Source organism: Silurus meridionalis, chromosome 4 (assembly GCF_014805685.1).
Source record: "Silurus meridionalis isolate SWU-2019-XX chromosome 4, ASM1480568v1, whole genome shotgun sequence".
Lineage (NCBI taxonomy): Eukaryota > Metazoa > Chordata > Actinopteri > Siluriformes > Siluridae > Silurus > Silurus meridionalis.
The window spans coordinates 36,733,321-36,745,774 of NC_060887.1; the positions used below are offsets into that span (position 1 = coordinate 36,733,321).

Consider the following 12,454-nt stretch of genomic DNA (forward strand, 5'->3'; position numbering starts at 1 on the left):
CACTCACACACACACACACACACACACACACACACACACACACACACACATACACATCCTTCATTTCTGTCTATCTAATTATATCCAAAGAACATTTTTATTATAAAATCACTTGTGTATTTGTGTGTGTGTGTGTGTGTGTGTGTGTGTGTGTGTGTGTATGTGTGAGGGAAAGAGAGAGAGAGAGAGAGAGAGAAAGAGAAGAATGTCCCATACATAACTCTGCACATTACACTATACAGCACAATACTTTTTACTCCATTATTATTATTGACATTTATGGCATTTGGCAGAAGCCTTTATACAGCTGAGCAATTGAGGGTCAAGAACCTTGCTCAGGGTCCAGCATTTTCAGCTTGGTGATGTTGGGATTTGAACCAACAACCTTCCTCTCTAGGTTTCTTTCTCATGCCGTCTCAGGAGTTTTTCTTTTCCATTGAAGAACTCCTTAGCAGTCAGCATCAGGAACACTGCTTATACATTTTAATGACACACTAATGCTGTGTATAATGCGTTATAACTCTTCCATTAGGTTTGGGTTGTGCAACAACATACAAACAGAATAAAAATAAAAACTTGGTGAGACCTTGCCAAGGGCGGTGAGCTGCTGGACCAGGAGGTGAGCGCTTTCTGTCTTCCCGGCTCCACTTTCTCCACTGATTACTATACACTGCACACAAGGAGGAAGATCAACCATCATTGCTAATATACTTATATAGAGCTATACATCTCCTGCTAGAGAGCTCAAACACTATGGAACACCTTGTGGATGAATGTGAACGCTGACTGCACCCCCGGACTATAAAGCGCACTCATATATAAGCCGCCCCCACTAAATTTTACAAATATATTGATTTTTAACATAAATAAACCGCACCTGTCTATAAGCCTATATGTCTACACTAATGTACTTTACACAGGCTTTAACTAAAGACACGTTACACACGGTGTAACGGGTGAAATATGTTGCGCTTCCTTTAGGAGCATAGCGGTATTTTGGGAATAGCCTGCCAGAAGCGAGTTCTCCTTCACCCTGACTCAACACGCTACAACGGCTTGTATCTAAACAGTAATCTACCAAGAAAGTCATTGTTCACTGTCTTCCTCCTTCCTTTCACAACTATTTCTCTCGGGAGTTTATCTTTTGGCATCGTCGTGCGTTTAAAAATCACCTGATGGTAGTTTTTTCTCCCGATGCCGTGCAGCTCAGAACACAGGTGAACGTTTCCGTTCGGAAATTTCATTGGTCTAATGTTATGGGGTTCAGTTTTTTGGCTTGAAGTTTGTGAAACTGGGAAAAACCCAGGAAATGTTTTAGTTAGTAGTGATTGAATTTGATTGTATTTGATGTTTGTGTAAAATATGTCTATAAATATTATGTAATATAAATATTGCTGTGTCAATTAAGGACAATTTCATATTGTGTATTTTAATTTTACTCTCAGTGTTGAAAATTTAATACAATTCAATATGAACGGCTTTTTATGAGGTTTACTCTCAGGTCTAATGAATTACATTTACTTGCGTTACTGTTATTGAGTAGTTTTTTGTGTACTTTTACTTTTAAAAGTAGTTTTTAAAATTTGTAATTTTACATTTACAAAGTAATATGTTTTGTTAGAAGTATTTTTAGACACTTTACTTGTACTTAAGTAAAATATCATTATTGGAATATTTTATAAATTGTATTTTTTTATTTCTGCTTTATATCTTGAATCTATTTGATCATATGTTGATCATTAGAATTCAACACCTGTTATACATGTCATTATAAACGAATTTGATTGATTTCAAACAAAATCCTTTATCATGGAAAAATCACTCGATCCTGGAAGTATAATCTCATGATCTCAGCAAGCACCTCTTGCAGTTGAATTATTGTTTTTAGAGTTTTTTGAGTCACCTGGTCAGCGTTGGAGGACACCATGGACTGGTAGGCAACGTCAGCGATGGCAAATATGTGCGGAGGATTCACCGGACGCTTGGCACCGATATACATCTTTGAGTGCTAAGAAGTGAGAAATATCATAATAATCATAATAATCATAATAGTAATAACAATAATAACAATATGACAAACCGCAAATACGAATGCAAATGACTGAAATATAAACCGTTTGCAAAAAGGAAATGAAATGAGATTAAACGCCGGAGGAAGAGAAAGAGAGAAAAGGATGCTGATGTTATCTATAATGAAATATAAAGGGGGTTTAGGTTTCTAGTGCATACCACATTAACACACACACACACACACACACACACACACACACACACACACACACACACACACACACACACCTCAGGAGTGTAGAGATTGATCTCGTGGAAGGGGTTGACTGCGATAAGGATGTCTCCCACATACGTGTAGATCTGCTCGTTGGCGTAGCGCTTCTGCAGATGCTCTGTCACTGTGTTCTTATGAAGAGGCAAACAGATGTTACACACTCACACACACACACACACACACACACACACACACACACACACACACATCCTTCATTTCTGTCTATCTAATTAAAGAACATTTTTATTATAAAATCACTTGTGTATTTGTGTGTGTGTGTGTGTGTGTGTGTGTGTGTGTGTGTGAGGAAAGAGAGAGAGAGAGAGAGAAAGAGAAGAATGTCCCATACATAACTCTGCACATTACACTATACAGCACAATACTTTTTACTCCATTATTATTATTGACATTTATGGCATTTGGCAGAAGCCTTTATACAGCTGAGCAATTGAGGGTCAAGAACCTTGCTCAGGGGTCCAGCATTTTCAGCTTGGTGATGTTGGGATTTGAACCAACAACCTTCCTCTCTAGGTTTCTTTCTCATGCCGTCTCAGGGAGTTTTTCCTTTTCCACAGTCTCCACCGGCTCGCTCATCAGGGACAAACTTACACTTATAAATGTATACATTTATTAATGTTTATCACCACATAATCTGTGTAAAGCTGCTCTGAGACAATGTTCATTGTTAAAAGTGCAATACAAATAAACATGAATTGAATTGAATTAAATTTGCACTTGTGCGTGTGGTGGCTTTTTTTTTTATCTGTGTATTAAAAGAAATACAATTAAAAAAACCCCCACATCTTTCAGACAAAAAGATTGATTCGTCTGCGTCTCGGCCTATCGTCTGCCTTCATCGCTGCAGGGACGAGAGAAATAAAGTGAGCATCAAAATTCCTCTCAGTAAATATGTGGGAAATCCATCTGCAGCCATGTGACTGATTCGTATCTTTCAGTACGCTGCTGGAAAACTACGCCATCATCCATCAGTGTGGATCCATCAGTATATGTAATACACATACTCACACACACACACACACACACACACACACACACACACACACACACACACACACACACACACACTGTTCACTAAACTGTTTATTTTGTTTATTTTGTTGTCTGATGGTTAAAAATGGAGCTGCTGTGGGGCACTAATCATTTACAATTAGATACACAGACAGACAGACAGACAGACAGACAGACAGACAGACAGACAGACAGACAGACAGACAGACAGACAGATAGATAGATAGATAGATAGATAGATAGATAGATAGATAGATAGATAGATAGATAGATAGAGTAATAGTGTGTTGTGTGTTTATACAGAGTTTTGTTATGTCTTTGTTTGTTTTGGATTATTTTATAATAGTCCGAGGGTTAAATACGAGGTGGCAATAAAAAATTATTCATACTTCATCAAGCACTTCCAGCGCTGCCATATCATCCATGTCATCAGGTTCGTCACTCGAAGACTTCATGTTGTTGCCTTTTTTAGTGTGAATTCGTTCGTGTCTGCAAAAAACAGCAACCAAAAATATTAAATAAACAGTCATTTTAAAAAGCCTTAATTTAATCCTGTGTACGTCTGTGTAATTCTGAGATTCTCAAGCTTTGATACACTTGTAAGATAAAGTATTATGACGGAAAAAAATCTTGGGTTTCCAAGATGGCCATAAAGGCTGGATTTGGCTCCAAATTTGCATTGAAGCAAATCAGTCAATTTGAATGTACTGTACACTAGAGACCTGCACTCCCGCCGGACCAGAGGCAAACAAGATCAGATGGGGGACTGCAGCTGTGGGCTGTAAAATACTTGTGTATTTTGTAATGTGTATTTTGTAATATTATATAAATTACTCACGGTCTTGCAAATATCTAGAATTTTCTAATAATAAATGACTAAAAATCACTAAGAATCACTAAGTGCTACAGATGTTACTTCTGTACATCTGTACATATGTCATTTCTGCCAAAGAAAGGAACAAACGACACGACAAAACCTTGGCTGATGTTCTATGTTCTTCCCCAAAATGTTCCACAAACATCCCACACAACTGTATAGGACATCTTTGGATGTGTGTTCCCTTCTTTTAAACAAGGAGACGCAAAGACCCACCAAGACAAGGCGCTTGTGCACAAAGCAAACTCCATCCAATGTTTTTTCTTTTCATTGCGTGCCATTTTCAGTCTACCGCTGGTGTATCGTTTCCTGTCTCTCACACACCTCAGACATAGGCTAGTTTATAGAGCTAACAACAAGCAAGTCAAAAGACAGTAAGAAGTCTGGGGTTAACGTGGATGAGACAGAGGGAGTCAGTGATGACTGAGAACAGAGACATTCCTGATCACCTGATCATCATCTTTTCTCTGCTTGTGTTCTATATGGTGGATCTTCAGCCTGGATACATTCATTTAAGAACAACATTTGTATTTATATATTAATATGATGTGAGGTTCAGTTACCAGCGTGACACTAAAAACAGTTACAGTGCATCTGGAAAGTATTCCCTTTTTGCACATTTTGTTATGTTACAGCTTTTTTCCAAAATAGATTCAATTTATTACATTTCCTCCACATTCTAAACCATAATGACAACATGAAAGGAGTGTTTGAAATTTTGGCAAATTGATAAAAAACTAAATAAATTACATGTACATACTGTAAGTATTTACAGCTTTTGATCAATACTTTGTTGAAGCTCCTTCAGCACCAATTACAGACTCAAGTCTTTTTGAGTTTGATGCTACAAGCTTGATGCACCTATTTTCTTCCATTCTCCTTTGCAGAACCTCTCAAGCTCCATCAGGTTTGCGGAGCGTCGGTGCTCAGCGATTTTCAGATCTCTCCAGAGATGTTCAATCAGGTTCTAGTCCGGACTCTGGCTGGGACATTCACAGAGTCGTCCTGTAGCCACTCCTTTGTTATCTTGACTGTGTGCTTAGGGCTGTTGTCCTGTTGGATGATGAACCGTTGCCCCAGTCTGAGATCCAGAGTGCTCTGGAGAAGGTTTTCATCAAGGACGTCTCCGTACATTGATGCATTAATTTTTCCTTCAATCTTTGTTTCTTATAGTCTGAGAAAACTCCAGGTGCCTTTGACTGAGGAGTGACTTTCATCTGGCCACTCTACCATGCAGGCCTGTGCTGCAGAGATGGTTGCTTTTCTGAAAGGTTCTCCTCTTTTCACATAGATAAATGCTGGAGCTCTTTCAGAGTAAATATCTGGTTCTTGGTCAACTCCCTGACTAAGCTCCTGGTGGTTCCAAACTCTCATTTCAAAGGTTGTAAATACCTATGTACATGTGATTTTATCGTTTTGCAAAGATTTCAAACAAACTTCTTTCACGTTCTCATTATAAGCCTCAGGCATGGAGGAGTTGGTGATGAATCCTCAATGATCTCAGATCTAATTTAAGAGTTGCTCAGGAGCTCAACACAACTCCACCTGCATGTAGAAGACTTTAGAAAGTTCATTACTCATAATCACACACTCCAGTGCTCATGATATTTCTTACTCTCCGATGTTTGTATTGTTTTCATTGTTTTGTAATCACACACTTGGTGTCAGATGAGGACGGGTTCCCCTTCTGAGTCTGGTTTTCCTCTTGAGGTTTCTTCCTCGTACCATCAAGGGAGTTTTTCTTTGCCACAGTCGCCACAGGTTTGCTCATCGGGGATAAATACACAATTCACTTCTATTAACATTTTTGTTTTATAATTCATACATCCTGTAAAGCTGCTTTAAGACAATGTTCATTGTGAAACACGCTAAAGAAATCAACTTCGAATAAATACAAAATCGAAATAAATGGTAAGAAATAGTAATTGTGGTAAAAATACAATTTCTTTCAAGTACTTAAAGCAAATGTAGTGATAGTAGTGTAGTGTAGTGGGGTTGTTACAGACCAATGTAGATTTTATTAACCTAATATATACAAAGTGTCCAGTCCTGCATTGGTTTAACACTGGGACGAAGCCACCAGGGTTTAGTGATGGCACTGGAGCAGTTCATGGCAATTGTAACCCTAATCCATTGCGGCAGACTGTTTACTTTAATTACAGTCCAAATCCATTTTCATGGCTCTTGTGTCTAAAACATCCTCTTCAGCAGTTAATGGTCTCGAATTGAAGAAAATTCTATCCAGATGAGAGGCATCGAGATGAAGATCTTGGAGACATTTTATAAGAAGTAAAATTCATCTAAGGTAGTTTTTCCTTGCCACAGTCGCCATGGCTGCTCATCAGGGATAAATACACATCGTTCAACTTCACTCTTAAATTCTGTAAATCTTCTTTGAGACGATGTCTGTTGTGAAAAGCACTATAGAAATAAACTTTACTTAAAGTTCCATTTTTAGCCTGATCGCTATACAGTATTTCTTTAGACAATGAATTAATATAACAAATACACCACAAACACTGAATGGACTTATAATCAAGTGGTATATTATATAAGTTAATAAAAACTTGTATAGTGTGTATTATGTTTAGTAAATATGACATACAAATCATTTTCATTGAGGTCTTCAGAAAACAAAAGAATGCAGATCCTTGACTGAATCCACACACAAACCCAAATCCAGCACAAAAACTACAGTACAGCTCACACTGTTTGTTAAAGTGCAGTCTGATTCTTAAAATGTTTAACCATGGACATTTCTGACAAATAAAGAATGCTAAAGATGAGTTTGCCTCATAGATGCATGATACTCATCAGTTCCTTGTGGGGTTTTTTTTTGTGTGTGTTAACTCCATTTGATCTTTTGTAAGCTTCTCCTTTCCTTTACAAACAAGAAGCACCAGAACCCAGACGATCTTCCTGGGTGAATGGTGAACAGATCAGCTAAACAATTAAAAGTGTTTAAAATTTAAAGGTCACTTTGGTTCGGTCTGCTCGTCAGAGTTTCTGAACCATTTCAGATTCACCGACTGAAGCGAACAGAGCAAGTGATTGCACAGAAAAAGTAGAATAAACAGGCAAGTGACAAAGCATTTGCAAAAAACTACATGTTTTACAAAGGAGTTTTAGTGACCAGCCTATATAGTTCTACAGGAAAGCAATATTTGGTAGCCCAGAGCGGTTTGACGTAGCCTGGCATATCTCCTACCTTTCATCACTTACTGTTCTCCCGGTCTTTCCTTGAGGGCTTCAAGAACAGGATCGATGTGAATGTTTGAGATGCAGAGCCTTTTTGGAAGAACGAGTGAGAAACTGGCCAGACGGGTGCTCAATAACAAAGAGGAATCAGACACCGCTTAGCATAAAGCTGTGTATGACCACTGTACAAAGATTAACACTCTCAAATTCCACAGGTATTTATTCTTTTTTTTTTTTTTTAAGTAAAACTCTAAATATCTTTAGGTTAGATCAGTGCAAGGGATCTAATTAGGAAAAATAAGGTAAAACCATCCTCCAGACACAAACCTGACATTAGAGAATGTAATAATCCTGATTCCAATAATTCCTGCCTATTTACATTAATGTCGTAATATCACTTTAAAGACAAAATAATCATCAAAAAAATGCAAAGAACAGAAGAGTCACTGTTAAGTTTCTTGCGTCTCACATCCCAAAGCACACCATTACTCTCTATAGCTCAATACTTAAGGCTCTGAGTAACTGATCGGAAGGTGAGGGGTTCAAGCCACTCTTTGGGCTCTTGAGCAAGGCCCTTAACCCTCTATGTTCCAGAAGGCTTGTATCAATGTTGATCTGGTGCTCTGACTCCTGGTGTGCTTGCTAACACTCACTGGGATTTGCAATGGAGACCAATAAAGTATTGTAAAATAAAAATAAAAAATTACAACTAAAACTTTTTTTCAGTCTTTAGTTAAGTTATAGTAGCTTTAATCAGCAGTTTCCTTATGAGTCTGCTTTTTGTGTGGGAGAAAAAAGAAAAGAAATACAGCACGACACTAAAGAAGCTTAAAGCATCAATTCAATTGTAGAGCGCTTTCAACAGTGCACATTGTCCAACAGCAGCTTTACAAAAATACTGTACGTAGATTACAAATATATGTTAAATACGTTTAAAATGTTAAAAGTCTGGAAAAAAAACTCCCTACGATTATATTAGAAAGAAACATTTGGAAACAGGCTTAGAATGGAACCCATCCTCATCTGGGCTACACTAAATATTTATTCATTATAGTTCCTTTATTGATGAGGTTTTCAAGTGTTCAAGGACACAAATGCAAACTATTCATGCCAAGTGTAGTCCTACGCCATTGTAGAAGCCTGTTTATAATAATTGCAGTTTAAACCGACTCTGAAGACTTTTCCTGGCACTAGAAATGTAGTAGTTCAGTTGTTGAGGTGTTGAATTTCTGTTTGGAAGATTGTGAGTTTTATTATGGTAGCCCAGTTTGTGCTGAATACAGTGTAATAAGTCTTTTGTCAATAATATATTTTAAAAGCAACTAAAAAGAACCAAATGTAAGAGCATGTCCAAATCTCTCAAGGGGCCAAAAACACCCCCAGACTCCAGAGGGTTAAATATCAGCACCAACAAGCTGCCACTGGTGGGCCCTTGAGTAAAGCTCTTAACCATCAACTGCTCCATCATACACATTAGATAACTGTAAGTCACACTGGGTGAGGGCTTTTGCAAAAATCTCATAAATGTAAATGGAGACTCCTTTCATAATTAAAAACCTCATTGCATTTCTAATTACCATCAAAATAATGGAAAAATTTACCACCACTTTCTGACCAATCAGATTTGTGAATCCAGTAGTACACTGCTATAATCATATTAGATTTACAATAAAAGTCTGTTTTTTGTTTAATACCTATATTTTCAGAATGTAGAGCTACTAGAATACCTGTAGGCTCACACTGGGAGATTTCACACTGGGAGTTCTGGACTTACCTGGTTTTCTCAATAACTCCTATCTGGTGGTTGAGTTCGATGAGCTCGGTCAGCTGTTTCTGTAGAGTTTCTTCCTGGCCTGTGATCTGTTTAATAAAGGCATGCTGGAGGAGATCCTGAACATACAGCCGAAGCTCAAAGTCCTTAATTAGACACCTGGATGAAGCACAAGGTGGGTGAAGGGTCAAATCAGATCAGGGCTTTTTGTAGATAAACAGCTCATCTATACAGTGGATACAGTACTGTGCATATGTCTAAGAAATAGATTGTTATTTAAATCAATCAGTTTACATTTCCGAAAGGTGTAATGATAATTCAGTGAGATTTCTAGACCTCAGACTTCAATACCGAGATCTGAGATCTTTCACCATAGTCAAGTCCATGTGAAAATACATGAACAGACAGAGACAATCCACAAATTGTAGCAGCATCTCCAAGACTCTGGAAGAAATCTACCTGTAAATAACAAAAAATGTAATCCTCCAAAATGTAGCCAGGACAAAGCCTGATGGTGAAACTGTGTCTACGCCAATGTTTTGATTTGATCCAGTTAATAAATGCTTGTCCCAAAATCTTTTACACTACCATTATTCTACTGTGCTACGATTCATATTTTTTTTTCCTTGGGTTTTTTTTTGGTATTTGGTATTTTTTTTTCGTCTTTCCATATAATCCCAGATGGACTTGATGATGGGATCAAATCTTGGTATGACCCAAAAATCTCAAAAGAAACGTTTGTATAATGTAAAATGATATTATCTACTTACACACTAAAGAAAAAAATATAAATAACTGTTAAAAAAAAAAAACATTTTTGGTGAAAATACAACAAATTCAATTAAAATGTATTTGTACGCCGCTTCTAACAACGAGAATTGTTCCAGAATTGTTTACAGAAACAAATAAACAAAAAAGTGAATATACATTTTAGGACTATTAAATACACATTTATCCTTAATGAGTTTGCCAGTGGCAAGAAAAAACTCCTACAGATGGTATGGGAAAGAAACCTTGAGAGGAATCGGACCCAAAAGGAAACCCGTCCTCGTCTGGGTGACACCAAATGTCCATTCATTGCAGTTCCAGCATTGAGGTTATCAACTGCTTACTGATGAATATTGTTAATGGTGATTGTAACCCAAAGCCATTGTAGCAGACTGATTACATTAATAACAGTACAAATCCATTTTCATGGTTCCTGTGTTTAATTCCACCGTAACCTCATGGACCTTTAGGCGGTTTATGTGGAAAACATCGCAGAGACCTCCATCCAGATGGGGGGGTGTATCAGGATGAAGGTAAGACGAAAGGGACAGGATCACTATGAAGTCTATCAGTATATACATCTTGATACTGGTTCATCAGTTCTCAGATTAAATCCACCATCAGTCTATAAACTGTTTGAATTTAGAAAAGCTTCAGCAAGAGGAAGTCATCGTTTTAAAACTGCTAGTGAATCATCAAGGAGGTGTTTTTTCCACCAACAGATCAGAGAAGAGATTTGAGGCAGACCTTCCATGTAAACTGGGAGATCCTGGAACCAGTCTGATGTATCAGGACACGGTTCTCCTCATAACACAGACAACGTATATAAATTTCATGAAAAAATAATAATTTCACATGATCTATGACTGCTGAAGGTGATTACATTAGAGTGAGGGGGGCAAAACCATGACAACACACAAGACAATTGAGGGTGGATGGAACGAACTGATTTGTTTCCTAGTCCCTTAATCATGTGATTTTTTTTCCTTTTTTGGTTGTTCTAATTTGTCTGAATTTTAGACTCAAGACTGAAACCAAACTTTTACTGAGAAAGAAATACCATACAACAAAATAACACAAAAGATACTTAGATAAAGCAAACAAAACACACTGCAATCCTTGGGTACGTCTAACTATTTCTACTTAAACTGTAAAAAACAACATGTGTTTTTTTTGTACAGTGAGAAAAGCCTTCCTCAATTCTATTCATAGCATAGAAACTGAGAGTCTTTTTACATCATTATACACTTTATTGACAAAATTATTGGGACACCTGACTCTTCCAGTCATATACACGTTTCTCCAATCTGTTACTACAAAGTTGGAGGCGCACAATTATACAGGACGTCTTTGGATACATTTGCATGAAGTTTTCCCTTCACTTAAACTGGGAGACCCAAATCTGTTCCAGCATGACAATGCTCCTGTACACAAAGCAAACTCCTTGAAGATCTGCTTTACATGGGTTGGAATGAAAGATCCCCTGCTATAGAGCTCCACCCATATTGAACACCTTTGGGATGAATGTAAACAATGAATGTGAAGGCAGTACCTGACTTTACTAACACCTTCAGGTCTGAATAAATCTCACACAAATCTCCACAAGCACACTCCAAAATCTAGTGGAACATCTTCCTAGGAGAGTGGAGGTACTATCAAAGCGAATGGAGAATAAATATGCAAATCTTATAGTTAGTTGTTCACAAACTGGACAAATCTGCTATTTTCAAAGTTTCAAATAAAGTACAGTAACAGTAATATTTATTTAGATTCTTAAAAATGGTGGCCTTTATACAGTGTGAGGTTTCATAGAGGATTTTAACGAAGTGTAAACGAATGCTTAAAATGAATAGCAAGGCAGAATACAATCCGGATATGAGAACGAAACTTTCTGCCTTCTGAGACTTGTAGCAAAAGTGTCCATTGAGGATCACTTTATAAACTTAAACACAGACTGCTCGTCAATATTCCACTTACTTGCTTATGAAATCGTTAAACTGATCAGACCAGATCTCTGGCTGTTGAAGACTCGGTGGAGGATTTCTGTTGGAGAAAGAAAAAGCAATGAACATGAAAGGTAAGAGACTATTCCTGAAATTTTCTACATGAATCAGACAAAAAACTGTTCAAAATTTGATTCCAACATCTATAGGGAATCTGTGATCTCTCATAGAATAGACCTCCAGAATTCCACTGAGTGTGGAAAATTTCCATTGCTTCTTCTCACCACATTACCATTAAACACACTCATCAAACTCCATTCTCACTGATTCAAACAGACACCAAACTACATGAAGACGACAGAAACTTTCAAAATTCATATATATATATATAAATAATACAGATTTTCCATTTTTTTGCACTGAACTAGAGGTTATTCTTTGCTGTTTGTAATTATCTGAATTAATTTAATTTGTATTATTGAGGCAATTATAGCTGCTACTACTACTACTAATAATAAAGATAATAATTATAATAATAAAAAATCATAATAACAATATTTTTGCAGGAATTTTTAAATATTTTA

General features: G+C 37.1%; 1 protein-coding gene across 1 annotated transcript; it reads right to left on the reverse strand.

Moving 5' to 3' along the window:
- Nucleotides 1-1,807: 1,807 nt before the first annotated feature.
- LOC124383818 (myosin-IIIa) lies at nucleotides 1,808-5,886 on the reverse strand. The gene is made up of 4 exons (XM_046846143.1): nucleotides 5,849-5,886; nucleotides 3,703-3,802; nucleotides 2,299-2,415; nucleotides 1,808-2,008 (listed from the first exon to the last, which is right to left on the reverse strand). Exons 2-4 carry the CDS (start codon nucleotides 3,766-3,768, stop codon nucleotides 1,808-1,810), a joined length of 384 nt encoding a protein of 127 aa, XP_046702099.1. The 5' UTR covers nucleotides 3,769-3,802; nucleotides 5,849-5,886.
- Nucleotides 5,887-12,454: the final 6,568 nt, after the last annotated feature.

What these genes read in the sequence shown, in the direction of transcription:
- LOC124383818 (XM_046846143.1), bottom strand. Translation starts at nt 3,768, where the DNA reads ATGAAGTCTTCGAGTGACGAACCTGATGACATGGATGATATGGCAGCG. An exon ending in CGCTGGAAGTGCTTGATGAA is followed by an intron (nt 2,416 to 3,702) that starts GTATGAATAATT and finishes CCTCTTCATAAG; the next exon opens with AACACAGTGACAGAGCATCT. An exon ending in TCAATCTCTACACTCCTGAG is followed by an intron (nt 2,009 to 2,298) that starts GTGTGTGTGTGT and finishes CTCACTTCTTAG; the next exon opens with CACTCAAAGATGTATATCGG.